This window comes from Chaetodon auriga, chromosome 21 (genome assembly GCF_051107435.1).
Source record: "Chaetodon auriga isolate fChaAug3 chromosome 21, fChaAug3.hap1, whole genome shotgun sequence".
Taxonomy (NCBI): Eukaryota; Metazoa; Chordata; class Actinopteri; order Chaetodontiformes; family Chaetodontidae; genus Chaetodon; species Chaetodon auriga.
The window spans coordinates 6,412,634-6,439,357 of record NC_135094.1 but is presented as its reverse complement, the minus strand read 5'-3'; the positions used below and the strand labels follow the sequence as shown (position 1 = coordinate 6,439,357).

General features: G+C 45.1%; 1 protein-coding gene across 1 annotated transcript in view; it reads right to left on the bottom strand.

The window, feature by feature from the left end:
- Nucleotides 1–3,469: 3,469 nt before the first annotated feature.
- The window catches only part of fam49bb (family with sequence similarity 49 member Bb), a 34,289-nt gene continuing 11,034 nt past the window's right edge, over nucleotides 3,470–26,724 (bottom strand). Inside the window, exons 3-12 of the mRNA XM_076761129.1 lie at nucleotides 18,551–18,633; nucleotides 17,258–17,379; nucleotides 15,902–16,007; nucleotides 11,600–11,739; nucleotides 10,064–10,141; nucleotides 6,038–6,154; nucleotides 5,869–5,948; nucleotides 5,663–5,789; nucleotides 5,517–5,587; nucleotides 3,470–4,272 (exon numbers count right to left, since the gene is read on the bottom strand). Of these exons, the coding sequence (XP_076617244.1) occupies nucleotides 4,209–4,272; nucleotides 5,517–5,587; nucleotides 5,663–5,789; nucleotides 5,869–5,948; nucleotides 6,038–6,154; nucleotides 10,064–10,141; nucleotides 11,600–11,739; nucleotides 15,902–16,007; nucleotides 17,258–17,379; nucleotides 18,551–18,623 (978 nt within the window). The 5' untranslated portion in view covers nucleotides 18,624–18,633 and the 3' untranslated portion in view covers nucleotides 3,470–4,208. The remainder of the gene's footprint in view (nucleotides 4,273–5,516; nucleotides 5,588–5,662; nucleotides 5,790–5,868; nucleotides 5,949–6,037; nucleotides 6,155–10,063; nucleotides 10,142–11,599; nucleotides 11,740–15,901; nucleotides 16,008–17,257; nucleotides 17,380–18,550; nucleotides 18,634–26,724) is intronic.

The following is a 26,724-nucleotide window of genomic DNA, read 5'->3' as shown; positions in this document are numbered from 1 at the left end:
AGATGAATGCAGTGGAGTAAAAAGTTCAGTATTTTCCTCAGAGTTAAGTACATTTCTTGAGAAAACGTACTTAATTACTTTCCACCTCTGTTTATGTCAATGTTTTTCAGGATTTTTTGGCTCCAAACAGCCCCAATTTTCAGGCGTGATGGATCTAAACACCTCAGATGAAAGGCTGGGAAAGAGTTCGCTCGTCTGGATATCAGAGCTTCTGCATGGAGGGTCACGGTGGGAGATCAGAACGAGGTTTGTCGCTGCCCACTGAGCAGGCAAACCTCATTTGAGCTGCGTTCACTCATTTAAAGAAGCTGCAACATAAGCTACAGGGCAGCACTTTCCCATTTTTACCGCTCTGTCCCCAAAGGACTGTAAAACCCACCCAAGATTAAACCACTTTGTTTCCTCCCGCCCGCCTCCTTCACTCCCTCCTTTTTCCTTCCTTTCCCATGTCTGTTAGTGCAGTGATGCTGCAGAGGACACACCCATCCATGCCTCTCTCTCTCTTTGACCCTGAGAAGTTCTCCAACACTGCTGATAGTGCTGCAGTGCCCACCCAAAAGTAGCCCCCTTCTCACTCTATGGCGCCACTGAAAAGAGGAGAAGAAAAAAAAGGAAAAGGTTTGTGGGCTGAAAATGAATTGAAAGGATATTTCTGGTGGTCTGTTTTAAAAGGAGAGTAAAAGGAGAAAACCTTTAATGTGGAAAGACAGAATAATAGAGCCAGAAAAGCTTCTTTTTTTTTTTTCATGAATGGGAGATGACCACTTGTCATTGACATCATGCAATTATGTTTCTTAATGATCCATTAACTGTAGTGGACAGGGTGTTCAAAACAGGCCAAGGCACACTCAGTGAATATGTAACAATGGCAAATGCATTAATGGATATTTTGCTGTATCTGAGAGTCATTTTTTTCATGTTTTCCCTCAACTTTAAACTTATCTTCCATGAGACTGGAGCTGATCTTTCGCTTGTTGTTTGCGTTAAATCATTATGGAGCAGTTCTACATTTTGCAAATACACTTATTCACTTTATTACTGAGAGGTAGATAAGAAGATACCACTCATGTCTGTGGTCAATATGTAGCTACAGCCAGCAGCTGGTTAGCTTAGCTTAGCTTAGCTTGGCATGAAGACTGGAAGCAACTGGTCCAGAGAGCCGAGGAGCGGGGTTATAGTTTATCTATGGACTGTCTTCAGGAAGAATTTGATCTATGAATGTTTAGTTGATCTGATTGGTTGAGGTTAGCCCCTGATAGACAGATGGTTCACCCAATCACCTGCCAAGCTACGAAATAGTCGTAAAACTACAAGATGTTGTTTTTACTCTTCAGGTTCTGCACAGATTACACAAACTAGACACAACTGTGAGTTTTAGAGGTGCTACTTGGTAGATTTCGTAGCCGTTTCACAAAGGGTTGAGCCGGATAAAGCATTTTTGACGAGTATGAGCATGATACGAGTCGTCAATATCCGTGCTCGTGCTGAAGGAAAAGCCTCATTGGGTAACTGACTGTCTTCACACTCTGTGATTGGCCAGTCACACACAGCGCCCGCCCCCCACACAAACACGTTTCTAGCTAACGTTGCTCTCTTCAGTACTCCTTAGGTTTTCTTCAGTTCGCGTTTATTTCGGTTTGTATGATATATAAAGTTACTTGGTGAACTTGTTTCGTAACGTACGCGGTACATTTGACAAGACAGAGCTGAAAACAGCTCGTGTCGCGTCGGTCACTGCCTCCACTCCGGTCGTTTTTTGTTTTTTTTTTTAACCATCTGCTTGCTCTTAGTTTGGCTGGTGATACAAAGTCAGTTGGAAAACTATTTCCCTATTTGCATGAATCACCAAGTTCACACAGATCATTAAAAAATAAACAGTCTTACAGATCACCTACTCACATATAGCTGAACACACAGAGTAGCCTATATTAATATTTTTATTGTGTATCAATTTCAGACTTAAAATAATGTACTGATTTAAGCCCCACCCATTTCCGTTAGACCCCGCCCACTCCGAGTACAGATACGGATACAGATTATTTAGATGGTTGAACAGATACAGATACAGATAGTGGTGTACTCACTCATCCCTAGTTAAGCCCTTTTCCCAGCCTTTATGCTAAGCTAACTGAGACGTTCAGTACAACTCTTAAACACTGAATCTTCAACGTGAACCAATTATACTGAGTCACCACTGTCACTGACTGCAGCTTTAGCCTGTACACATGGTGACTCAGCAGTGATTCACAGCACTGTCCATGACGTCCTTCTTAAAAGCCTTTTCACACTCAAAAAGCTACAGTCCTACTGTGACGGCTATAAATAACAATGTTTGTATCAACCACCTTTTAAGCTGATACTGGTGAACTTATTAGCACACAGTTCCTTGATACAGAACATCATCATTCACGTGGAGTCGTGTGTCTGGTCACCTGAAGCTCTCTTTTAGCTCCGTTTTTGGTCTCCACCAACCCCTGAGGGAAATGTCTTTAGCTCTAAAGGCTTCACTCACTACGTTTTCGTGCAGTCAAAAACCCTTTCATAACCGGAATATCAGCAATAACCCGGTTGCGCACGGCCATGTGAACACCTGGAATGAACCTGTTTTTAAAAACCCGAATATGACCCCTGGGTTACTCCTTTTCTAACCCGAATATTTGGTCATGTATACGCCTATCGGGATATCCCCATCGAACGGAACATTAATTTGTGTTCTGCGCACGTTCTATTCGCAAGGAATCTTGGTCTTTTGAGTGCGGGAACTACTTGTTGGCATGGCGAAACGGAGGACACCACACTTTTGGGGGAGGAGGAGACAAGTCACGTCGTAAGTGTGGTGAAAGACATGAATATCATGTCTTTTGTAGACGGTAGAAAGTACCGGGATAGCGAGATATACGAGAAGGTGAGCGAAAAGTTACGCTACGTTAAGCTGAAATGACGCGCATTGCGTCATGACGTTCTCCGTGCGTCGACACGTTGTCCATGCGTCGCTGTTTTGATCGGGATATCCCAATTGAGGAATAACCCTGTTTGCTCACGCATGTAAACAGGTTATTCCGAGTGTTACAGAAACCGGAATATTGACCATAACCCGAATATTGACTGCATGTAAACGTAGTGCTCGTCTGCAGTTTAGTGCTGAGCAGGTGGTGCACAGAGGTGTTTAAGAACAGCTGCTTTAACTGAACACCTTGAACTGGAAACACGTAGCATGGCCATACGAACAATGGTGCGTTCGCTGACCGTTGTATTGAACCGAGCTCACTTGTAAGTAAGTAAACACTGAGTGTCTGTTTTATCAGACTTTGGGATCTAAAGTGTTCTTCCTCACTGCCTGTTTGGTGGTTGAGCATGAGAATATGTACCTCTGCTTTTCACACGAGAAAAAGAAAAAAAAAATCGCAATAAAACTTCCTGTCAGCCATCCGGAGACGACGATATAAGAGATCAAACCTGACACGGCGGGTTGTAGAAAACAAGAGTTCTCCTTTTAATTTCTCCAGCCACAACATACTGTCCATTTACAGTAAAGACTCCCAATTTTAATTTGATTTTGCACACATCACAGTTTAAAGTTTTCAAATGAAAAATACAACACAACTATGAAAAAAAAGACATATGCACAAATTAAAACCTATAAAAAATATAAAAACAGTACTCTTAAATTGCATTTCGACCAGTACCATTTCAATAACAAAACATGTAATAATGCACAACAGAGCAGACAAATTAAACTGAACCATTAGTTTTTTAAATAGAAGGAAAAGACATCATTTTCATCATGCAGAGGATGTAATATTAAATAACGAATCAAACAAAAATAATATATACTTCTCTATATATCTCTCTCTTTTAAATTTTCAAGTCAAAGCACTCCCGTCCCTTATACAGGGAAAAACAAGACATGTTTAAAAACACCAGAGGATCCACAATGCTTTCATTAGCTGCCACTGTCGCATGGCCTTTTATCGAAAACATTACATCTCAGCAACATCTTTTTGGCACAGAAAAAGACGTTCATAATGGCAGTAGCATTTTGCATTATAAAAGAGGGCGGAGCTGCAGCTCTTTTTCCATTATAAAATTTAAAAAAAGCAAAAAAAAAAAAAAAAAAAAAAAAACATTCTGTGCACCGACATCAGTCAGGAGAGTGGCGTCTCCCCCCAGCAGGGTGTGAGGCAAGCAGTTGGAGCAGCAGCTCAGTCCTACTGCAGCATGCTCTTGATAGTCTTGTTGGTTGATTCATCATTCAGATGCTTGGTTGTGTACCTGCAGGTGAACATTCAGATAGTTTACATGTAAAAGTACCAATGCAACTGCAGCTGTGTTACCACGGAAATGTCCCCTGTGACTGATTACTGTACAAGGCACTGTTCAGCTGTTAATACTGGTGCATTTTTCTGTTGTAGCTGGCCGAGGTGCCGTCAATGGGTCTGCATCTCATTATCGATTAATCTGCTCATCATTTCCTCAATTGATGCATTCATTGTTTTGTCTACAAGACGTGCGAAAACTGTGAAAAGTGACTTCCTAGAGACTTAAAATGACTTGCTTTGTTTGATCAGTCCAAAATCCAAAAAGGATTCAGTTTGACAAGGAAAAACTTGATCTGAGAAGCTGCAACCAGCAAATATTTGGCTTTTTTTTTTTTTTTTTGCTTAAAAATGGCTAAAATGATTATTCAAGATCAATCAATCAGAGCAGTTTTGTCTGCTGGTTTCCAAACTAGAGATGGAAGATAAATCTGAGCGGTTATGAGACGATTAATGAGAGATGAAATGTTCTGCTGACCTCTTTGGGCCTGTTGTGTTTTTAATGTTGTTTCTGATGTAAAATCTTAATTTAAAGAGTAACAGCAGCTGTCAGACACATGTAGTGGATTGCCAAATATAATATTCCATGTAGCATCAAACAAAGTGCAGTACTCGAATAAATGTTCTCAGTTACTTTCTATCACACATCTACAATATTTTGTGATCCTCCATCAAATCAGATTTGGAACCGCTGAAAGAAAATCTGTTGTCTTTGCATGCGAGTGACCTCATGCGACCGGGTAGCGCCAGCCAGCCTCGGGCCGCCGTACAGAGGGAGATACAGATGTGAGGTCACCACAGAAACGGCCCCATCAGCGTGAGCAGCTGTGAGCGTCAGGGGAGGCGGGTAAAATTTGGGAGACCGTAAGGAGGACGAGGTGTCAGATATAATCGGCCTTTCTGGAGAGGCTTCGACACCCAGCCCGGATCTGGCACAGAGGGCACGCAGCTGGCCGAATCCCCCCCGCTGGACTGTGCAGTGACCGAGTCGCCGTGCTGACGGGGACTGAAGTAAACCAAGAGGTCTGTGTGCTGCTCATGGACAGGCACCAACGTCGTTCAACTCGCAGCACGAGCAGCGGCCTCGTTTCTAACAGCTGCAACAGTGGGGCTGAAGAGTGTGTGCCAGGCTGCGGCTGTAATGACATTACATGCTGGGCTGAGGGGGAAAAACACAATTTGATTTGAGCATGAGCTCACCTGAGAGCGTTGAGAAGGCCTTCTACACTGTTCGGAGGCTGATCTTTGAGGACTTTGATGCAGCCTTTCATCTGCGGACAGGAAACAGGCTGTTAGCTTCGTGTACCGAGCTGTGCGGCGCGATAGTGACGCGAACGCGTACTCACATCGATTTTGGACGACTTTGCGAAAGCTCCTACAGGATGGACGTAGTCGTACAGGATGATGACGCCGACCATCACCCGGAGGCAGAAAGACACCGTCTCCTCACTGGTGAATCGGCTGCGGTACTCCCTGAAAGGACACGAAGCGGGATTAGACAATGCAAAGAGCGGGAGCTGAAGCGGCACGAACAACGCAGGAGGCGACTCACGGGGTTTCCAGCATGACTTTACACACAGTCGCCATCGTGCTCAAGCAGTCCGTCGTGTTCTCGATGGGCAGGTTCTTGTTCTGTGAAAAGGCAGAAGAAGAAATGTGGTGAGTGAGGCGGGGCTTCACGTGTCTGTTCATAAGCGCTCGCCGCTTTTTGTCCGCCTTACCTCGGATACAAACTTTGTTGTGCCGTCGCTTAATGTCTTCAGCATGGGCGTGGCATCGGCGTAGAACAGCGATATCCGATTGGCCAGTTCATTGTTGACTTCATTCTCACCCTCTGCCTGAGAATCATAAAACAATAATGACATTTTATTGTAAAATTCATCTTAGTTGTATCGCTACAGGTCAAAGGTCAGAGTCAGCTGGAGAACAGAGAGCCTGGAGCTCACAAGGACTCTAAATAAGTAATAACTAATATATGAGGGGCCCAGATATCGCGTAGGCAGGGTGGAGCAGGGCTTTTTAACTGTAGCACAGGCTGTGGTTACGTTGCAGCTTCACTGTGTGCGCACTGAGTTTTAAGTGATAATGCAGGTCTGCAGGGTTTGGAAGCACAGGTTATATCAACTGGTACTGAATGAATTAACTGGATTGTTTTGACCACAGGATCATGGATGCACACAGATTTGATTGATTTATTTTAATGTGCAAAGCAAAAACACCCACAAGGTTCCTCTGCAAGCACACAGGAAGAACACGGCATCGACTTTCTTTATTATCTCACCTACTGTTTTCCCCTGTCCACTGTAGCTCTATAGGCCCATTGTGAAACTGGCCTCGGCCAATCTTTACGGATACATTTCACATGTTCACAGCATACAAACTGGGCTTCTCGAAGTCTGGACCGAGCTCCAGGTCCGGACTGAAGTGAAAATCAATCCAGATCAGGTCTGTGCGACACTTATTACATTATGTATGGATTTTCTTCTGTTTGAGCCTCACAGCAAGATGTTGCTCTCAAAGTTTGCAGAGAAAAGGAAAATTGAAAAAGACAACAGAGAATTAAAGAGAAAAGGAGTCCAGAGGTAAACCTGTGTGTTCGTCCTACAGCTGCTCGAACGCCTGGATCAGCGCCTCTGGTCTGACAGCCACCCCAGTTATTGTTATTATTATCAGTTACAATGGCCCTTAATGGAATGTCCAATATTCCTAAATAGCATGAATTCAGTACAGCACATGTACACGGTATGATAATCACGTTCATAGCATGGTACACCGTGAAACTGGCACGCCGCTGCAACCATCATGTGTGTCTGTCAGAGTCAGTGTGGACCGACATGACACACAGAGCGACGAAACTGCTCGAGAAAGGCTTTCAAACCGCTGCTGGTGTGGACGGCTCCTCACTGTGATGTTAAAATCTGTAACGAGCCAGGTTTATTTGAAACCTCTTCAGGATGCACGAAACATAAAAGCGCTGTGTGGACGTACTGATTTTTCCTGCCATCGTGCTCGTCATTGTCATGCAGCTCCAGTAGGTTGTGATGGTGCACGTAAAAGCAGTTTTATTAAATAAAGTCATAAGTGAAACACTGATACAAACCGCACCACCGAGCCCTGCTCCTCCTGGTTTCCCAGCTGACTAACTCATCCTGCTGCTTTATAGTCTCAGACTCAACGAGACACTGAAAACACCTGCCAGGTAACAAAGAACAAGGTGTCTCTTGAACGGCCTGTTCTAAATTTGTCTGCGTACTTAAGCGATACGAACTTTTCCTGCTTTTATTTTTATTTTTTTTATGATAACACTGACAGAATATGAATAATCTCCCCAAAATTCCAAACCAATTCATGTTTTAACAAATGATGACACATGAGCTCAAAGACATCTCTTTTTTTTCCCACCGCGGGGACAGATGCGTTTCATCTCGGATGTCTGAATGATTCAGTTGTCTGAGTGGTGACTAAATTGCTGCTGCTGCTGTGAGACGGAGCTACGAGGGAGGACGGCAGCCGGAGCGTCTTTCAGCAGTGACAGGTCCTAACGACGACTTGTCTCGGCCCATTTGCCTAATGGCACATTCTGGTTTGGAGAATAAAACCTCCCGTCAGACGGTCAAATCTGAGAGCAGTTTCAGTTCGTTCTGCGCACACGGGAGCACCTCAGTCTCACTATTTCCTGCTCCACAGTATCTTTAGATGTCCTTCAAGCCGCAGAATAATGATGTATATCTGGTGAAATGCAGGATGCATCATATAGGAGAGTAAGTGGGTCCTTGAATTTCACATCTCCAAAGCTAAGCCTGCAATCAATAAAGGAAACATCCCATAACACTTAAATAGTATTGAGGGAGCTGCTTCCTTTTTGCTGCACTTACATAAACCAATTATTTGCAGGTTAGCGTGCACTGGCATGTCTCCGATCATACACCTGTGGTTTGGTCAACTTGGCCCACAGTGAGGATAAAATATTCTACATTGTTGGCTTTTCTGATTTGGCCTTTCGCAGCAGTAAACATGAATTCATATTAGCAGGTAAGTCAGTGATTGGATAGTTTTGATGGTGTCACAGTGCATCATTGGAGCTTCATGGATCCACGTGGGGGAATCAAATTCTGGCAAGTCGTGCAGCTCTTGGATTTCTTTTTTTTATAGTATCAGATGTCACAAAGAGCTCATGAATAAACAATGATCGGGAGAATTAACGGGACTGACTGCAGCTGGACCTCGTATGGCAGAAAACATGACCAGCGAGTTGAAACAGGTATCTTGTACCATAATATTACAGGAGGAATAGTTTGTGTTCTGTTACTACGTTTTATTTTAAAACCTGCACTGATTGGCTGATATGCCTCCTGCCTGCTCCTTCCTGGCCAATGAAAGTGCAATATTCTCTCTCTTTTAACTCCGCTTTTGGTCTCCACCAACTCCCGAGGGAAATATCTGACTTTTAAGATGCTAGAATTAGCCGGGCCTCCATTCAAAGGTATTGCAAATTTGAACCAAATGTCAAGTAAATCGGCAGAAGACTAAATGATTTAACTCCATGATGCGATTATTAATAGTTGGTTCATCGAGTTACGCAGTAGGTGGCACCAATTATCCAGTAGGACAACCTTCATGCCATTGCAAGGAAAGAGGGTGCAACAAGATGACATCATTAGGAGAGTGCCAGTCGGACCTGTCTGTCTGCTGCTCTCACATGTAATTAGTCACATATTGATTATAGCCAATGTAATTAGGCACTGCTAAAAAACACAGAGTACTTTAACACACCTCTGGTTTAACTCTTCTTCACTCTCTTATGTATCAGGCAAAAATCCCTTCATCTACTGTACAGACCTCACATTGACCTGCAATTAGGCGTTTCATCTCTGGGGGGTTCGGGCCATGCTACTGATTCGAGATCAGTTGCTGCCGCCACGCACTGCTGCTCAACAACTTGTGCTTCAAACTCCCTGAAACTCCCCACGGGGCTCTGACTTCATGTTGTGAGACGCTTCCTGACTCCTGGGGGCTCCAACAGTCTGCAAACTTCATTCATCAATCTGGCCTTCTGCAGCAGCCTGAGCTGAACTGGGATTCTAATGAGAGCTGGCGGCTTTAATCAACATCAGGTCTGAGGAGAGACGAATCACGATGACGAACATTTTTTAAATTTGATCAAGAGCAGGGCCATGGAAACATTAAAGGAGCACTGAATTACAGACTGCTTGAATAGTAAAATGCACATTTTGTATTAAATGAACTCATGAGTCACCTCTGCTGAATCTACCGATGACGTAAATGCTTCCCTTGTTTGCAATGGTACACAACTAAATGTTATGCTTCATGGTCAAACCATACTGCACATTAACTCCAGAAAGACACTAAAATCATTCATGAGTCTATGATCATACCCAACCTGAAAATGTGTTGAAAGAAATGGCTGCAAAACTGTCCAACTGCTGTTTCACAGTGGTAGCAGATAGCATAGCGTGTTTCTAGAGCTTTTTTGCAGAACGAGGGAGATGAGAGCGAAGCAGAACAGCACAGTTGTGGGCTGTGAAACCAAAATAATGAGCTGAAAGATGCTAAAATGCTGCATAGAGCACAGCAGGGTGATGATTCGTCTCATTGTGGGTTCATCAATACGAGCATCTCCTTTCACATACAAGTAGTCATGCAATCAAGTGTTAAGACAAAAGCCCTGTTTATGGCCACACACCATCCTCATCAGGACAGACAGGAGAGGGACATCTTGTGCTCACCGGTAGGTTGTTGATCCGCATTCGGCTCAGGGTTCTCCTATAGTAGCTGAAGTCATTCTGAATGGCAGGATTTGTCATCTGCAAAAAGCACCAGAAATGCATCTTAATACACAGACAGAGACAGAGACAGAGAGAGAGAGAGAGAGAGAGAGACTCTGTGCATGTCTGGAGGTGGCACAGCCTGCAGCAGGACATTCAGCTCTGGATCAAACACGCCATCGTCATGACAGAATGCTTTAGCCAACAAGGCAGAAATGTAGCTTTGGGGGGAAATGACATAAAAAGAACACAGATACAATTACAATTTCATTTGCTGAACTGGATTTGGATCCTCTGACACTCATCCTCCTCCTGCACATCCACATCCCTGCTCATCCTGTCAGGAAAAATTTGGTTATTTTGCTGTTACAGTCGGGCTGTGCATCAGCGTAGTTTGTGACAAGAGTCTCAACAATTAGAGAGCTAGAGAGAAGGGAGGACCAATGCAGGCTGACTGTCTGATATCTCAGACAAAATCAGTTAACCTCCCGCAAAATATGAATCATCTGGTTTCACCTTGAAGCCAAACTGACCCCTCAAAACAGAAGCCGTCCAACCAGAGAGCTTCTTTCAAACGTCACTGCCAGTGAGAGCTCATCATGTGGCTAATTATCCTCATTCCTGTATGAGCCTGTCACAGTCAAAGCTGCACTGGCAGCATGCTAATCCCGCTACAATAGACTGGTACTCAGTCTGTGTCCACTGTATGCACCAGGAGACAGGCTGCTTCGCCAGGGAGGGGCTGCACGCCGCACAGACACTTTAACTAGGTCAGAAGCCCGTGCATGGGTGTGAAAGATTGATGAATAGGCCTGGCATGCCACCTTGCACCCCCTACCTTCATGTTTTTATCCTGCCAGCCCGGGTAGTGGGCACTAATTGGGACGTCGCAGAAAGTCGCCTGGGGGTGTCGGCGTGCGTTTTTTTTTCCTAAGTTTTTGTATCTAAGGAGCGAGGGTGTAGTGGAACCAGTTCACCCCCTGTCTAAACAGATGAGTGCTCACGCAATTATGTTTTTGACAATGGGAATTCGACCGACACCCAGGCTTGATTCCTGGTGTTTTTTGGGTTGCACATAAGCAATGAGTGTCTGAATGAAGAATGAAGAAGAATGCCAGATAAGTTCTTAGAAGTTTCCTTCCTCCATCATTTACAAAACCTGCCACATGCTGCTGAAATCGGCTCACAACGACAACAATTTGCAGACGTCTGTGACCCTTATTAGCCATTCCACTGACATCCACTGTATTACAAACAGCAGAGCAGTATCAGGACTCTAATTAAATGCTAATCATGCGCTCACTGGCTGCAGTCTGAAACTGCACAGAGCTAAAAATCAATTCAGGGCCATCAGCAGTTTGTAGGGCGACTGAGAAGTCTGGTTTGTATCCACTGAAGAAAAGTGCAGAGTTTATATCAGCGTCTAAAAAGGTGAGTTTGGGATTTAAAAGCAGAAACAAACACTTGGGAGACGTTGGAGAAGTAAGGCAGTCTTACTTTAAGCTCATCAAAGCGCAGTGTGAAGTGCAGGATCTCTGCGAACTGCTTGGCCAGCGCCTGCTCCCGCTCCAGGTGCTGAGTGGTGTCGTCGTAAGTCTCGCTGGTCAGAGCTCCCAGGAGGCTGTGCAGCGCCGCCTCTGTGAGGAAAAATGAGACGCATCTGAGTTAGAGGGCGAGCAGAAAACATCAGCACAGTGGAAAATGTATGGATGGTGTGAGCTTTTATTCATTGTGAAAGGACCCTGATGACGGCCTTGAACCTTCACACGCCCGCTGATGTTTGTGTGAAGTCTTCCAGGTCATCAGCGGGTGAAGCTAAAAAAAACTGTTTCTCATTCAGTTTGTAGCAGCTGAAGAACCAGAACAACATGCAAAGACTCAAAGGTCATAAGAAGGAAGAAACCCTGTATGTGGCGTGGAGACGTTGTCAATATTCATTTATAAAATCCTGTGAGTCATTAATTCAGATGACTAAACTATAGACCTGCAAGTAATAAATGTTGAGAATCAATTCATTTGTAGGTTATTTTCTCAATTAATTGATCACTTCTTTGTCTTATGAAATGAGACGAGCCCAATGTGATGTCTTCAAATGTTTTGTTTTGTTCATATTTGAAGATCTGCAGCAAATACTGACAACTAAAAATCACCAATCGACCGACTCACAAAAGCAATAAATTGCTAAGTTGTCATGTCAAAGATTTGCTTGTTGCAGCTTCTTAAATGTGAGGACTGCATTGAGCTCGGGGAACTTGTAATGAACATGACAATTTTCTGACATTGTGTAACTGCAGAAACATATAAATTCTATGACTCTTACAGCAGCCTGTGAAATGAGATGTGCAAGAGTCAAAAGAAAGAAGAAATATGTGGCATAAACACACTGATAAATACTTTATACTGTCAACTGCAGAAAAGCACTGAAACCATTAAGTTAACAATTTAAACACCTGATTAGTCGTTTATCAAGCAAACATGTTAGATATTTGTTGGTTCTGGTCTCTCAAATGTGAGGACGTGGCTGCTTCCTTCAGTGTTACATTGTTGGGAATTAAATAGGTTCCAGTTTTAGACTGCTACTTGGACAAAACAAGTAAATTGGAGGCGTCTCCCGGGGCTGTGGGAAATTGAAACAGACTGACAACCATGACTACCATTTTGGGGCGACAAAATGATAATGGGTGCAGTGGAAAAACATAATTGAAAGATTAATGAAAGTAATCATTGGTGCCAGCCCAAATGCATAATAATTAGATAGAAAATGTATCTGTCAATACTGTAGTCAGTGTTTTGGACTTAGGGCGCATCACACTAGTTAACATTACAAGCCAGAAGGAAGCATCCTAAAGCCTGAATGTGCTGTTAATCCAGGTCTGCTATGAAACTTTATTTATACAGCCTAAAATTTGCCTCTGAGGGTTTGACGACACGCGCAGCGTTTGACACCCTCACTGCTCCGAGTCTCGTTTCAGATGAGGAAAAAGCTGAAGAACGGCTCTAAAAGTGGATCCAAAGCACAGTCAGATATGTGAACAGTGTCCTGTGTGAGCCAGCTGAAGCATCCTGATTAGGACAAAGGCAGATAATGGGACAGCGGTGGTGCCCAAACTGCCCAGGGCCCTTTGCCAGTGTCGAGGGAGGGAGCAGAGGGAGAGTTTGGGGGGGCCGAGAGGCTTTCCTGCTCAGATGCAGATGAGACATGGGACTAATTATCTCATTGGCATGAAATGGGAGGGGTAGGGGAACGGGATTTCATTCAAGCAGGATTACACTCATTGTTTTGACAGTAAGTAAATACAAAGCCTGTGCCATGGCTTGACATAGCATACCCACAGACCGATAATTAAGCATGCGTGAGGAGCACCGGCAGGGAAATGAGGAAAAGATTAAGTGAAATGTAGTGAACAACTTCCAAGCAAGTACTACTATCAAGCAAACATGTCTTGTTCAGACACACAGTTAAAAAAAAGAAAGAAAAAAGAAAACCTTTAAAGCCCAGAGGGATTTTTATTTATAGATGCAGACGGTGTTTAGAATTCAGTCTAGACGCCGAAGAGAGGCTTCAATAATGACATAACCCAGACGAGCTCAACATCTGATGCAACAAGGCTGCGCTGCACCAAATGAGCACTTTAAACAGATTTATTCTAAATGTACTTTACAACTCTTGTTGATTACATATGACGATGAGCATGTCAACATAACCCAGAAAAGGGCCGATTCAGACAGCCGTCTACTTAAGATAATCGTACGGGGACTTTCAGAGGACGGACAGAGCGCTGGCAGTGCAGTGCAGTAAATTGAGCACGTTTGCCATTCAGTAATGACTCCCATCTGCTTGGGCCAGCGTTTGCAGCGAAGCGGCTGATTAAAAATGGCCTTCGTGGTGCAGTTTTTTTTTTCCCGCCCCCCCTCCACGTCCCAGTCAAAACAGAAGTTAAGATGGAGCTGCTTTCAGGCCTTCAGAAATGAGCCACTCTAGTATGTCGGGAAGTCGGGGTGGGGCGGGGGGTGGGGGTGGGGGGGTTGTCTGATCTCATCAGGTCACGGCAGAGCAGGCAAGCAGAATGCGGGCACGTAGGCGCTTTACTCACAGCGAGGGGAGGGCCGGAGGATGGCGGGACTTTAGTCTGGTGTAGACCCCACCATGTCTGACGGACCACGCTGACTCGAAGTCAGATCGGTTTCTTTCTGTCACAGTAAAAAATCTCTAATCTTGATGATCAGAAGGGATTCTGAGCAGGTCTGTAGCCTGAACACTGGTATTATTCTGCGAGCGATGTTAAATTTAACTGGTTTGTCCGTTACATAACGGATTCATTCAAGGCATTCGTCAAGCAGAGATGTCAAACATTTGTTGGTTTCAGCTTCTCTAATGTGACCATTTTGATGCTGCTCTGTTTTACTGCTGTGAAGTGAATGTTTTGGGGGTTTTACTGCTGGTCAGATAAAATAAGCAATATTAAGATGGATTCTAGATTTGTTGGCCAATAGCTAGAAAATTCATATTTTTCTGTCAGCTATGTTGAATTGAAGCCAGATTTGGTGTCAATGCAAGAACTGGCAGCTTGAGCAGGAGAAATCTGTTCCTTCAGGTCATATGCACTGCTAATTAACTGAAGTTTTTCGGCTCTACAACACTGAACTATTTGCACAACTGATGAATTTTAGTCATTTATGAAGCAGAAATGTCAAACATTTACAATTCCAGCTTCTCAAATGTGAAAATTTTGTAGCTATTCTCTGGATTTTGATCCAAGATATCAGATTTCACCTTGGACTTTAGGTAGTTATCTATGAGAAAATCTAAATTCTTCCGTCAGCAATGCTAAATTTAAGCCACGCTTTGGGTGTCAATGGAGGAACTGCTGCAGTAGTTGGAGCAGTTAGAGAAATCTGCCCATTCACGTCCAATTACATAATCTTCCCTCTATAATATCTTCCATTCTTGGTCGTCATGCTCCACCAGCCTGTAGTAAAGGACTTTCAGCTTCATGCGTATCAGGCAGGAACGGCAGACTGCGGAGGCCATCACGGCCCCCGAAGCCTGAAGTCAAGGCAGTGAAGTAGAGCAGCAGCCGAGGCCGGGAGGTGGCCTACTTCGTTACATAACAGCCATCACCAGGCTGCCGCCGCCCACTGCTCCCATTGACTACCTTCTCCACGGCCACTGGGATTACGGGGTTGAGGGCGTCAAGGCATGGCGGGCTCCAACCCCCCTCAGCCTCAGGGTCATAAGAAGATCAGGGAGCAGTAAGCCTATTCCCCCCTTCCCCCCTGTATCCATGCTAATTAAACAACCTATAGCCCCATCCTACACTACACAGAGGTCAGCGCACAGTGCACCGCAAGCAGCATGCTGAGAAATGCACGGCTGAGGGGGTTTTCAAAGCATGTTTATATAAGAGTGGGGTGCATGTAGTGTGTGCGTGTTGCATGTCTGTTGACTTTTGCAGCTCAGCAGTCAATACTGCAGATGCACACGCAAACAATTAAGGTCATGTATGGAGGTTGTGTCTCTGTGGCACCGCTTTAAAAGACCTTTTACATACAGGACGTCTGCTGTCGCCCTCCATGGAATCGTGTCTGGCGCTTTGGTCGCGCTCAAAATGATAAACTGCACTAATGTTACAGACAGTGACGTTACTGCACGTTGGGATTTTTCAGTGTCACACATAATGTTGCGTTTGAGCTAAATCCCACAAGATGCCTGAGCTTCTTCCGCTTGAAACAAAGTCTCAATCTGAGAGTCAGAATGAGAATACGGTTCCTGCAGACACAGCGCAGACAGACAGGTACCTAATCTCTGGGAGAACTCGTAGAACTTCTTCAGTTTCCCCACCAGGGGAACCACAGCCGCCCACGCCTGCTCCTGTAACGCCTCATCGTTTGGATTCTGGATCGCCTGCAAAAAGAAAAACAATAAAAAGACCATTAGTCTACATGTTAAGGGAGGAAAAGTTTTATGAAAATTCACAGTTTATAGTTTTTTTTTTACTGTGCTATATATTTTTTACTGTTATACATTTTCTTCCATGCAATAATACAAAAACACTGTATTTTATTGTCTACTTCATGTGCAAGTCAAAATGTTCCATTGTGACACTAATGCACATGTATAGCTTTATTCATTCATTTTATTTGTTCTTTTTCTACTTTTTTATTCTTGCTGTCTGTAACAATTAAATTTCCCCAGCGTGGGATCAACAAAGTCTTATCTCGGCACTCTTATCAGGCACCCACAAGTGTGTGTGGTGTGTGTGACCCTTATTTAGAGGAACGCCACTGATTTCACACATTGAAGTCTCTTTGCAGGTCTTGGAGAGTTCTGCTGCACATGTTCAAAAAGTCGCTCAAAGGAGTTTGTGGCTTCGGGCTGAAACATTTCCTTCAGTCAACATCGTTAGAAATCAGCGACGTTAGCAGACCTCTGTGGCTCCTCATCACTGCTTGGGGGGAGCGGCTACATTAGCTGCTACTCTCATAACACACCTGAATGTTCAACTGTCTGCAGTTGAGGTGCATTGTGGGTAATGTAGGTACCAGTTTTGATAGGGAATTAAAAAGACGATATGTTTTTTTTCTGCTGAAGAGATTTTTCGAATCTTTTTCCGTTGTGAGTCCGTCTGTGTTACAGGAGAACTCTGTCAGAAGGGAAAGGTCTTTCTCTTTTAGATAAAGGAGATGGAAGCAAATTTCCACTCTGCGCTCCTGAGCTTGTCATAAAAGTTTAATAACCTTCTGATTTTTGAGGCTGCAGACGCATTTGGCTGCGCCCTGTTTTTCACAAAACCCCTGTTCTTCACTCTTTGTCTGTGAGAGCAAAAATGGGATGGCAACACTTGTGCAGTTGGAAATGAACTGTGTGAAAGCTTCATTTAAAGGCCAGGGCTCATAAATAGACTGAGGCAAGTAGTCAGACCTGATGGCCTCTGGTAACAGCTTTTGAATTTAACTTCTTTTTTTACACCAAGAATGATCCACTCACACAAAATCTCTTGAAACGGCAATGATGCAAATCAGTGAACACAAACCTGATCAATCCGATCCAGTTACAGGTAAAACCTCCACTCCTCATGAACTAACATAGAGCCCTGTCTTAACTCTGCAGCAGCTGTCTCGTCAGTCGGATGGGGATTTATATACCAGGCGTACCTCTCTGATCTCCTGCCCCGCTCCCTTGTACGCCTGCAGCTCGTCCAGGATCCCCTTAGCGTCCTTCAGCACGACGTCCACCTGGTCCCACACCTCCCGCTCTGCATCTGTGGGCTGGGCATCTGCAGAGGACGACAACAACAACAACAACAAGGTCACAGCGGGGCAAATCTGATTGGTATCTAATCCATATTCACTCTGGGCTCAACATACAGTACGAGACAGCTCTGGGAACTCTATCAAATCCTCCGATGTGATAGAAAGTTTAATAAGCAACTTTAAATTATGTAAATGAAAGCTCAGTGAAATAATCTCATCTTTCCACCGCTTCCCATTTCGTTTTGACACCACCCACTTTCCTGGCTGAGAGGAGGAAAAATGGAGCAAGATAAGACAAATGAAAAAAGGTTGTGCACAATCTTGTAGCGTTTTATCAACTCTGTGCATAGAGATGGTTCAGTTTAAAAGGCTTTTCTTTTTATTGTGGTTTGACAGAAGTGGCAACACTGTGAACCTTTTCCACCACCTGAAGCTACAACACCTCGCCAAGTTTGATGACTGTAAACTCCAGCCCCGCTGCGAAGAAACACCTAAAACGCAGCTCGTACCGGCAGCTACGGTTTAACCTTTTTACTTCATGCTGTATTTTTTTAAATCTTGCTTTCTAATTTATTCCAATTTATAGATTTGGTGTGAGCTTCCTTGAAGTTTGATTTCAAGGAGTAACAGCATCCTGAACATGCAAATAAAATGCTGAGAATGTGATAAATTTAGAGAAAACTTTTAAAAAAAAACTAAGAAATGTTGCATTAAGGTAAAAATATAGGTAGTAAATACATAATTGTGTTGTTCTTTTAATACAAAATTCACCTAGAAACAGTGTGAGCTGCATGAGGCATTGTTTTCTCCGAAGGTATGACTGAGTCTCTGGGTTTGCCAAGTGTGAGCCAGGACAGGATCAAGCTGTGCTGAGGGGCCTTAGGCTACGCAGCAGCTGAACTTCAGCGCTTTATATTTGAGGAGGGGGCTCTGCTGCAACTGTGCCCTGATTGATATTCTGCACACATTCCAGCATGGAAGAGGCAGGTTGATGGAAAGAGCAGAAGCTCCAGTGGTAGATTTGGCTCTTTTCGCCGCTGGGAAGAACACAGTGTAAAAGATAAGTGAGGGGAGGGAGGTGGGGGGTGGAAAGACTTAAAGAGTTTGAGAGTTGATAATGTTATGGTAAGATATTCATGTGATCGATATCAGGAGGGGGAGCAATTACTTAAAAAAGAAAAAAAAGTGACTCACTTTCAAAATCGAGGAAAAAATTGGGCTCCTGTTCCAGATCTGTGCAAGTCAAAACTTTCAGAAGGTTCCCCATGTTACGATACCTGATGAGGAAGAGAGAGAAATGAATCAATGAGAAGAACGCAGCAGGAATGAGTCGACGCATCCATGACACCTCAGTCCCGCTCTGCTTCGCTGCTCTGGTGCCTGCATGAACTCGGTGGCACCCCAGATGTGCCCACTGCTCATCGACACCAGAGTTCCCCTCGGAACGCCCGCCCATCCATGTGTGTCTCCTGTGCCCAGGCTCTTAACAAAACAGATGTCAAACCAAAAACCCTCCAAAAATAAAAAAAAAAACCCAGTTTGAGTTTTTCTGCTTTGTTAAGTTTCTTCCCAGCAACCGCACGCGTTTACAGGCAGTATACAAAGTAATCCACTTCTCAAGCCTCCACGGGGAAATCAAATATAATCTGCATTCACGTCCACACGTGAAGTAGGTGCTTGTTTGCTGCGCATAACAGGACACGTCCAATTAAACTTTTATAAAGGAAGTTGTCATGCAGAAACATAAGAGGACCTGTTTATGAAGTTTGTTCTGTGTGAATTAGGCCTTGTATGCATTGCTATGAAATTCACTTTAACATCTCTGCAGAATCACAGTGTCTACAGGAAAAGTAATGCAGGGGTCACAGAAGCTGAAACTTGACATCAATATTTAAGATGCCTCAGTGATGCACATGTGGTGTAAGTAACAGAACCTTATATGTACGGCGAGAGCACAGCGAGGAACACCAAAACACAACAGTCTGTATAACATAAGAAACACATGCATCTAAATGGGAGCACCACTGCAACCAGTTACCATTTATACAGCTCAAATGAGCTGCATAATTAATCATCAATTGTTTTGATAATGGATTTATGGTTTTACTTCATTTTTCAAGTAATGTATTATTAGTTATTTAGAATAATTACTGTTGATACATTTTTTTTATCCAAAAACACTGCAAGAAAATAAGATCATCCAAGCTCGAACTGACGTCTTCAACTGTTTTGAATGCAGTCATTTGCCAACAAATTGTGTTTATTGACAAAGGTTTTACAAAGTGAGCCCATGAAGTAATATGCTTCACCCAACTATGTGTTCACAAAGTGGTGAACCTCGCTCCATCCTCGCTTGTGAAGGACCGAGCCTTTCCTTTCATACCCAATCATGATACTCTCACCTGTCACCAATCAACCTGTTTACCTGTGGAATGTTCCAAACAGGTGTTTTTGTCTTAAAGTTGCTCCTGTCCCAACTTCAAAATAAGCCGATATTTACAAAAATCAATGAAGCTGATGAGGTGAACATTAAATATATTGTCTTTTTTATGGTTTTCAAGTGAGTACAAAAAGGATCAGCAAGCAGGATTAGAAAGCCGGTGCTCCTCTCACTCCTAGAAAGCACAGAGCCGATCCTTCTCAGAAGCTCAACAGACGTATGACAAGTCAGACATCTGTGGCGGTTTGTCGACAGAAACAGTGGCAGCTTCCATCAGCGGAGACGGATTTAACCCTTGGTGACAGAGTGGACTCGGACAGGATGTGCTCCGAGAGGGCGGAAAGGGGGTCGACGCGGAAACCATGACGGAGCTGAAGTTCGGCAGGCAGATGTCAGCCGAGATGAGTGACGGCTGAGGACCCAAAGTGACTGAGTGAGGGCCGGTGGTGACAGGGTAAATCATGGCCGCGCAGGTAATGCTGGGAGACAGGGTGGTGCTGTGACAGAGCAAAGTACACACTCAGCAGTCACGAGCGGAGGGAGTGGGGATGTAGTGGTTTTAAAATGCATGAGATGCAGCAGGGGGTGAGGCAGGGTGAGGCGGGGTGAGGCGGGGGGAGTGGACATGTATTCTTGCATCTTGAAAAGCTTGCAGTGGGTCATGTCCTCACTTCAACAGGGAAGATATTAGTGATGAATGGCCAGTTTTTACACGACTGCTGAGTTTGAAGAGCTAAGATTTTCTAAAATTAACTTCCTCGTAAGCAGGTACTCCATCAACACGTCTATTATTAGACCTGAAAACAGTTCATTAGTCGAAAGAGCGAGCGACACCTTTGACATGTTAATGCTTCCTCAGGTTCACTCTGTCACGACACACTGAGTGACTGAAGAAACCGAAACATACCTCTGACTGTCAGAATTAATTGATCAGAGCACCTTGGCTGCTGATTGGTTACAGCGCATGCCGCAAGGCTGCATAGTCGCAACTTCCGCTGGTTCGATTCCAGCCAGCGACCTTCGCCGCATGTCACACCCATCGTCTCTCTCTCCTGCTGTCTGTCTGTCTGCCTGTTCATCTGCCAGGATGGGACAACGACAAAAAAGCCAAAAAAGACAAAGAATCGATCGAGAAAAGATTAACCTGCAACTACTTTGACTCAGGATGATCTCTGGTTTCATCTTCTTGAATGTGAATATTTGCTGGTTTTCTTAGTCTTCTGTGAGACTGAAGATCTCCAAATCAAGACATTTAAAGATGTCAGCTTGGACATTTTATACACAAAAAGATAATCAGCAGATTAATTGATCGTGACCAAATTGCTGGTTGCAGCCCTACATTTGACTTTAATGAGGTGTATCTATAAATGTTGTCGATTAAATATCTGCTGAGCGTTTCACTTTTTGTTTTGCATTTACAACCAATTCATTTACTCCAACGTGTCCCTCCTTATCTTACAATCAGGACCATTTCTTTTAAACTCAGCATGAAATGTATTCTATTTACTTCAAAAGTCCCCTTATCAAATGTTAGTCACTCAGCCGACCCACTGATCACCTGCACATACCCACCTGCCCTGTCCAGCCTCGTCTTATTACCCTCCTCTAATGTGACCTGAATGTCCGACTGTGCCAGCGCCGGCACCTCACTGGCTGTCGGAAAGCAGCACCTGATCCAGCCTCAGAAGGGATGAGAGCTGTCACTGACCTCGCCCTGCTGGCTGATGCGGGCACTGCCCGTCACTGTCGGGCCTCCTCCGGTCCTCTACTGCCACCTTTCAGCCGGACCGAGGCCGACCGACCGGGCTGGCAGAGCAGCCAGGGCTCGCAGCGCTTCAACGCGGGTGCTGGCAGCCTTGCAGGCCCAGCGCTGCTCCCTTGTGCTGCTTGAAATGAGGTCATTTTAAGGACGGGGATTTGCGTGGCTGCATTTCAAAGTCCAACAGAGAATCTTCAAGTGTACCAGAAAAAGAGCAGATTAAATTTGCACATGTGGTACATTTAGCTCCTCAACTCAAATTTCACCCTGAGAATAATTTATACATTACATTAACATGCATTTAGAAACCAAAGCCCAACTTTGCAGCTTATGTGGACTTCTTATGGTGACGACTGCCCCTTTAAAGATAAATTTAAAACAATGTGAGTGGCTGGCTGCTCAATGAGAGTGTAGTAAGAGAGAAGTGAGAGGATGAAGTGCTGGCTGAGAGTACACAGATACTGTATCAGAGAGAGATTGAGGAATCGAAGCCCCCCCCTCCCTCAGTGGCTGTAGTAGTACCCAGGAGTGCTGGCATGTCCTGGGCACCACAGAGAGCCCGACGACAGCCTTGTTGTTGTTTTGAACCCCCCCACTGAGCCATCGCGTGCTCGCAGCGAGGGAGGGAGGGCTGCTTCTAAGGCCAGCGGCAGAATCTGACAAGCAGGAGCCCGCGCAGCTCTCCTATTGGCTGAGCTGATCTACCCAACAGCTCACTGTATCCATGGAGTCAAAAAAAATTTGGTGCCATTGAAAACATTGCAGCAGCCAATCGGAGGCGAGCTCTGGTTGAGGAGCGAGTACAGTAGTAGTAGGACTTGAAAGCACATGAATATATTAATACAGATGAGGTAATGCGCCAAAAACAGCGGATTAGCCGGGGAGGGAAGTCAACTGGAGACGATGGAGAAATATTTAATTCCACTACTGAGCACTTAGTGATTTAATGTGATTTGATTTTTTTTTTCTGTGCAGCTCAGCAAATTCCTATTATTATAATCAATTTTTAAAATGAAAAAGAAGCAAAAGAATGTGACTATGAACCAATTATTCCACTCTAATTGCAGCTAAAATATGATGATACATTTCATCAATTTGTAATGACTGAAAAAAAATATATCAATAAAAACGTTGAGACATTTACAAGCAAAAATCACCATCCTAAATATCTGCAGCTTGCAGATGGTGCAGAGAAGTTCACGCTCATTTTGGTAAAAGACACCAAAACAGTGCCACGCCCATGCAGCAGCCTGACCTCTGGATGGCACTGCCTTTTAACGGGTCCCAGCTCTGTGCCTCCACTTTAATAAGCACACCGAGAAGCAGGGCACAGCTGAAACCGAGCGCTGCGGCAGCGTCCTACAAAAACAGCTCGGGGGCTGATGGCTAGCTAATGCAAGGGAGGGATAGTGCTGACATTCCACTACTTGGCTGCAGCATGAGGATACACGTGCCCTGCTGCTTTACTGGGGAAGAAAAACAACGCCCTCCCCCCCTCCCCGACCGGGGCGTAGACACGGCATGGAGCGTCACGTGGGCTCCGCCGTGGAGAGGCTGAGAGCTTGCCTGGGGTGTGGAGGCGGGGGGGATGGGGCGAGGCGGTGATGTGTATGCATGTTTATGTCTGAGATTATGTGGGCCTAGAAAGGAAAATGCATGTCTCATTTTTTACGTATATATGACATTTCAATTTTTATAATAAAGATGTAAAATGTAGGTGAGGGTGTGTGCTTGAACGTTAGTGCGTGTGTGGAAGGGGTGGGCTTGTGAAGCGTCACACTGCAGCAGAGGCGGGCAGAGCCAGGCAGCTTTAAACTTGACCTAGATTCCCCGGGTGACACGCCACATCGCATTAGCCCACTCGGCCAGACCTGGACCCGCCGGAGCTCGCTGACACTGGCCCGATTCGACAGGCAGAAAATGGGGGAGCACTTCCCAAATGGGGCTGGCATGCGTCCCCCTCCTCTACAATCCTCCTCCTCCCGCCTCCCCCTCCCCGCTCGACTTCTCTTCACCCCAGTCCATCTCCTGCCAGTCCTGCCCAGCTGACTAAAATGGCTTAGGGTGCACACGGCGATGAGGGGGGGAAATGTAAGAGGAGGGGGTGCCATTTGTTTGTTTATGGGGGTGAACTCGATTACCTCGTAGCCACGCCTCTGTATTGTTGTGCCCGCGTAAACATCAGCTAATGCCCCCCTCACCCAGATTCTGGCAAATCACAACAAACCTCACAGGGAGACTGAATCATGACGACTGACAGCGATACTTGAGGTGCCATCCAGTATCAGCTGTCTCATCTCGCTGCTGCAGCCACACAGGCAGCTGAAAATACCCCTAAAAACAACTTATAGAGCTCCAAATCACTGCAGCTGCAATGAGCCCAATCAGCACGAATGGAAATGAGCGGGTGAAACCGGCAGCTTGTCCAGAGGAGCAGATCAGAGGTGGGATGAAAGCGGGAGCGCCTCATCCTCGGCTAAGCCCTCTCCTTTGGACGGCACCTGATGAAAGTTGGAAACCATGGCAACAGGCGCATACACAAGCGCCGGCTAAAACGCCGGCTCCATTGAAATCGAGCTCTATGAAGAGGCTCTTAGCAGCGCTCTTCAGGCGCACCAATGCAACACTTTGTACCATCAAAACACACGGAGAAACGCTGACAGCCTGTGATGGATGTCAATTTCAGAGCAGCGAGTAGACCAACGCAGCCGAGGTCTGAACGAGCATCTCCAGTGAAGGTGCTGCTCCACATCCAAACAAACGGGCTGGAAATATTCTGGGACAGATACGTCTAAAGAGTCCTAAAACCAGCCTGTGGTGTTTGAGCGAACTCTGGTTCTCTGCTCTGTCCTCTGAACATCTGCCTCAGAAGGAGGGCCTCCCCACCCTGCCCTTGACAGTCCTCTGACTCCTTCATAGGATGTGTTAGGAAATCATTAAGGGGGGGGCACACTGACTCACTGTCGTCGGTCTAAGCAGCACTTCCTTCAGGGCGGCTGCCTCCTAAAACCCATTCAAACACAGATCTTCAGCTAAAACAGCCCCGAACCATCATTACTCGACTGACCTTCTGACTGTGACTCACCGGCGTCACTGCGTCCTTAAGCTTTAACACTCCTGAGGATTCAGGGCCGTAACGCCTTACATAAGTGCTTGTGGAGCAAAATGAAAGCCTGATTTAAATGGAAGAAACACAGCAGAGCATCACCTTGAATGTTTTTTTTTCCCTGCACAGTATTGCCCCAACGGGAATTTGGGTGGGGCACAGAGGAGGTTTGGGAAGGATGATGAGTGTCAGATTGAAGAGTGCCAGCGTTTTCATTCAGTGAGAGAGGAGTGCCATCTGGAGGATGAAAACAGTTTTGCATGTAGAGTGAGCGGTGGGGAAGACCACTCCCAAATGTTTTCTGCCATCACATGCCAGGGTTCGGAATGCTTAAGCTGAAATGTACAAATGCAAAGAGGCAGCAGTTACAGTGAAATGCCTTAATTGACTGATTTTTAGAGCAAAGAAAATTAATTTCTAACTCAGGGCAACGTGTCAGTTTCCTGGGATGAGAAGCATGATGTAAGAGCACCATCCAGTGTTCACATGCAGTCATTTCGGGGCAGGCCCTCACTCGGTGCAACACAGAAAATCAAAATGACATTTCTGCAGACAAAAAGTTAATACCTTGTTTCATGCTTATGTGGCACACATTAAGGCTTTCTAGCATGTGCTCATGCAGAGGAATGACAGCAGCCGGACGCGCTCGCCGAGGGAACCTGGGCAGGATGTTACACAGTGTCAGCCCTCCAGTGGCATAAATAATAGATAACCGAGGAGAAGCTGGGAGCTTTTAGCTGACATAACAAGCCACTCTACATATTACACCCACTCAGACATATCATCTCAAATGACCTGCTCGACGGGTGGGGTCGAGAGAGTCTACCATGTGCTGAGTCAAGCATATGACATCTCCCTGTGAAGAGAAAACACTTCCTTTAGCAGTTTTAGTCTTCAAGGGAAACTGATTAAATAGGCCAAACGTACCACTTGTTGTTGTGTTATTCATGACACATTTGATGTTACACTAAAAAAAAAAAAAAAACAGGCAAAACAGTGAGTTGGGGAATCTCTAATCCTAGAGCTGTAAATCCATCACCCACACAGGTAAGACACTACTATACTTCACCAGCTGGGGGCAGTATTGACCCAATTATGATCGTGGCAACAGGAGAGACAAGAAAAGCTTCACCTCAGGCTACTTCACCACACCTCCCCCTGGCTTAGTGAGGCTAATCCATCCTGTGTGTAGATTCACACAAAACTCAGCCTGCTGCATTAACTCGGCTCCATTTTCCGGTTCGAATGCAAGGCGTCTGCTGCACCCCTGTGCTGCCACAGGGCTGTGTGCTGCATGCTAACGAAAATAGCCTGCCATTCGGTCTATTTTAGTGAATGGATTTGAGTCTTACTAGGGCAGCATGGCAGCTTGTCATTAGCACACACACGTATGCATACACACACAGACAGACACACACCTCTCGTGGGGATACACTGACTTACTGATCCTATATATGAACCACCTGAGGCTTAGCTGTCAAAAACGCAGCATTCCAGCACCAGAGCTCAGCCAATCCAACGACAGCCGTGTGTCATGGTAACAATCTCCAAGGAGACACGGAGGAAAATACAACAGGGATGGGCAGACATGCAAGCGGGGGAGAAATGATGGGGAGGTGTAACAGGGTGAGGCGAAGAAAGACAACCTGACAGCAAAAAAAAAAAAAAAAAAAAAAGTTCCTTTTGCTGTGAAGCAAACATGAGCAGGAACCATGAGTAAAATGCTGCACATTAAGTACACACTCCTAAAATACACTGGTCCAAAATGAACAACACGCAGGTCATCTGAGAGATTACAACCACCAAACGCCTCAAAGTAACCGACTATTAAATAAAACAAAAACACACGTCAAACGTACGAACAAGCGTGATGTCAGCGCTGCAGACGCTGGCCAGTGACCTTGCACCCTGTAGTTACATAAACACTCTGGCCTTCGGCGGTGGGGGGGGGGCAGGAAGCAGGGAGCACCTACATTACTCAACTTCTTTTTATGGCCCACAATGCACTTCATTTCCTGAGCCAGCATTACACATACACCCACAGCACGGCACATTAAGGCTAT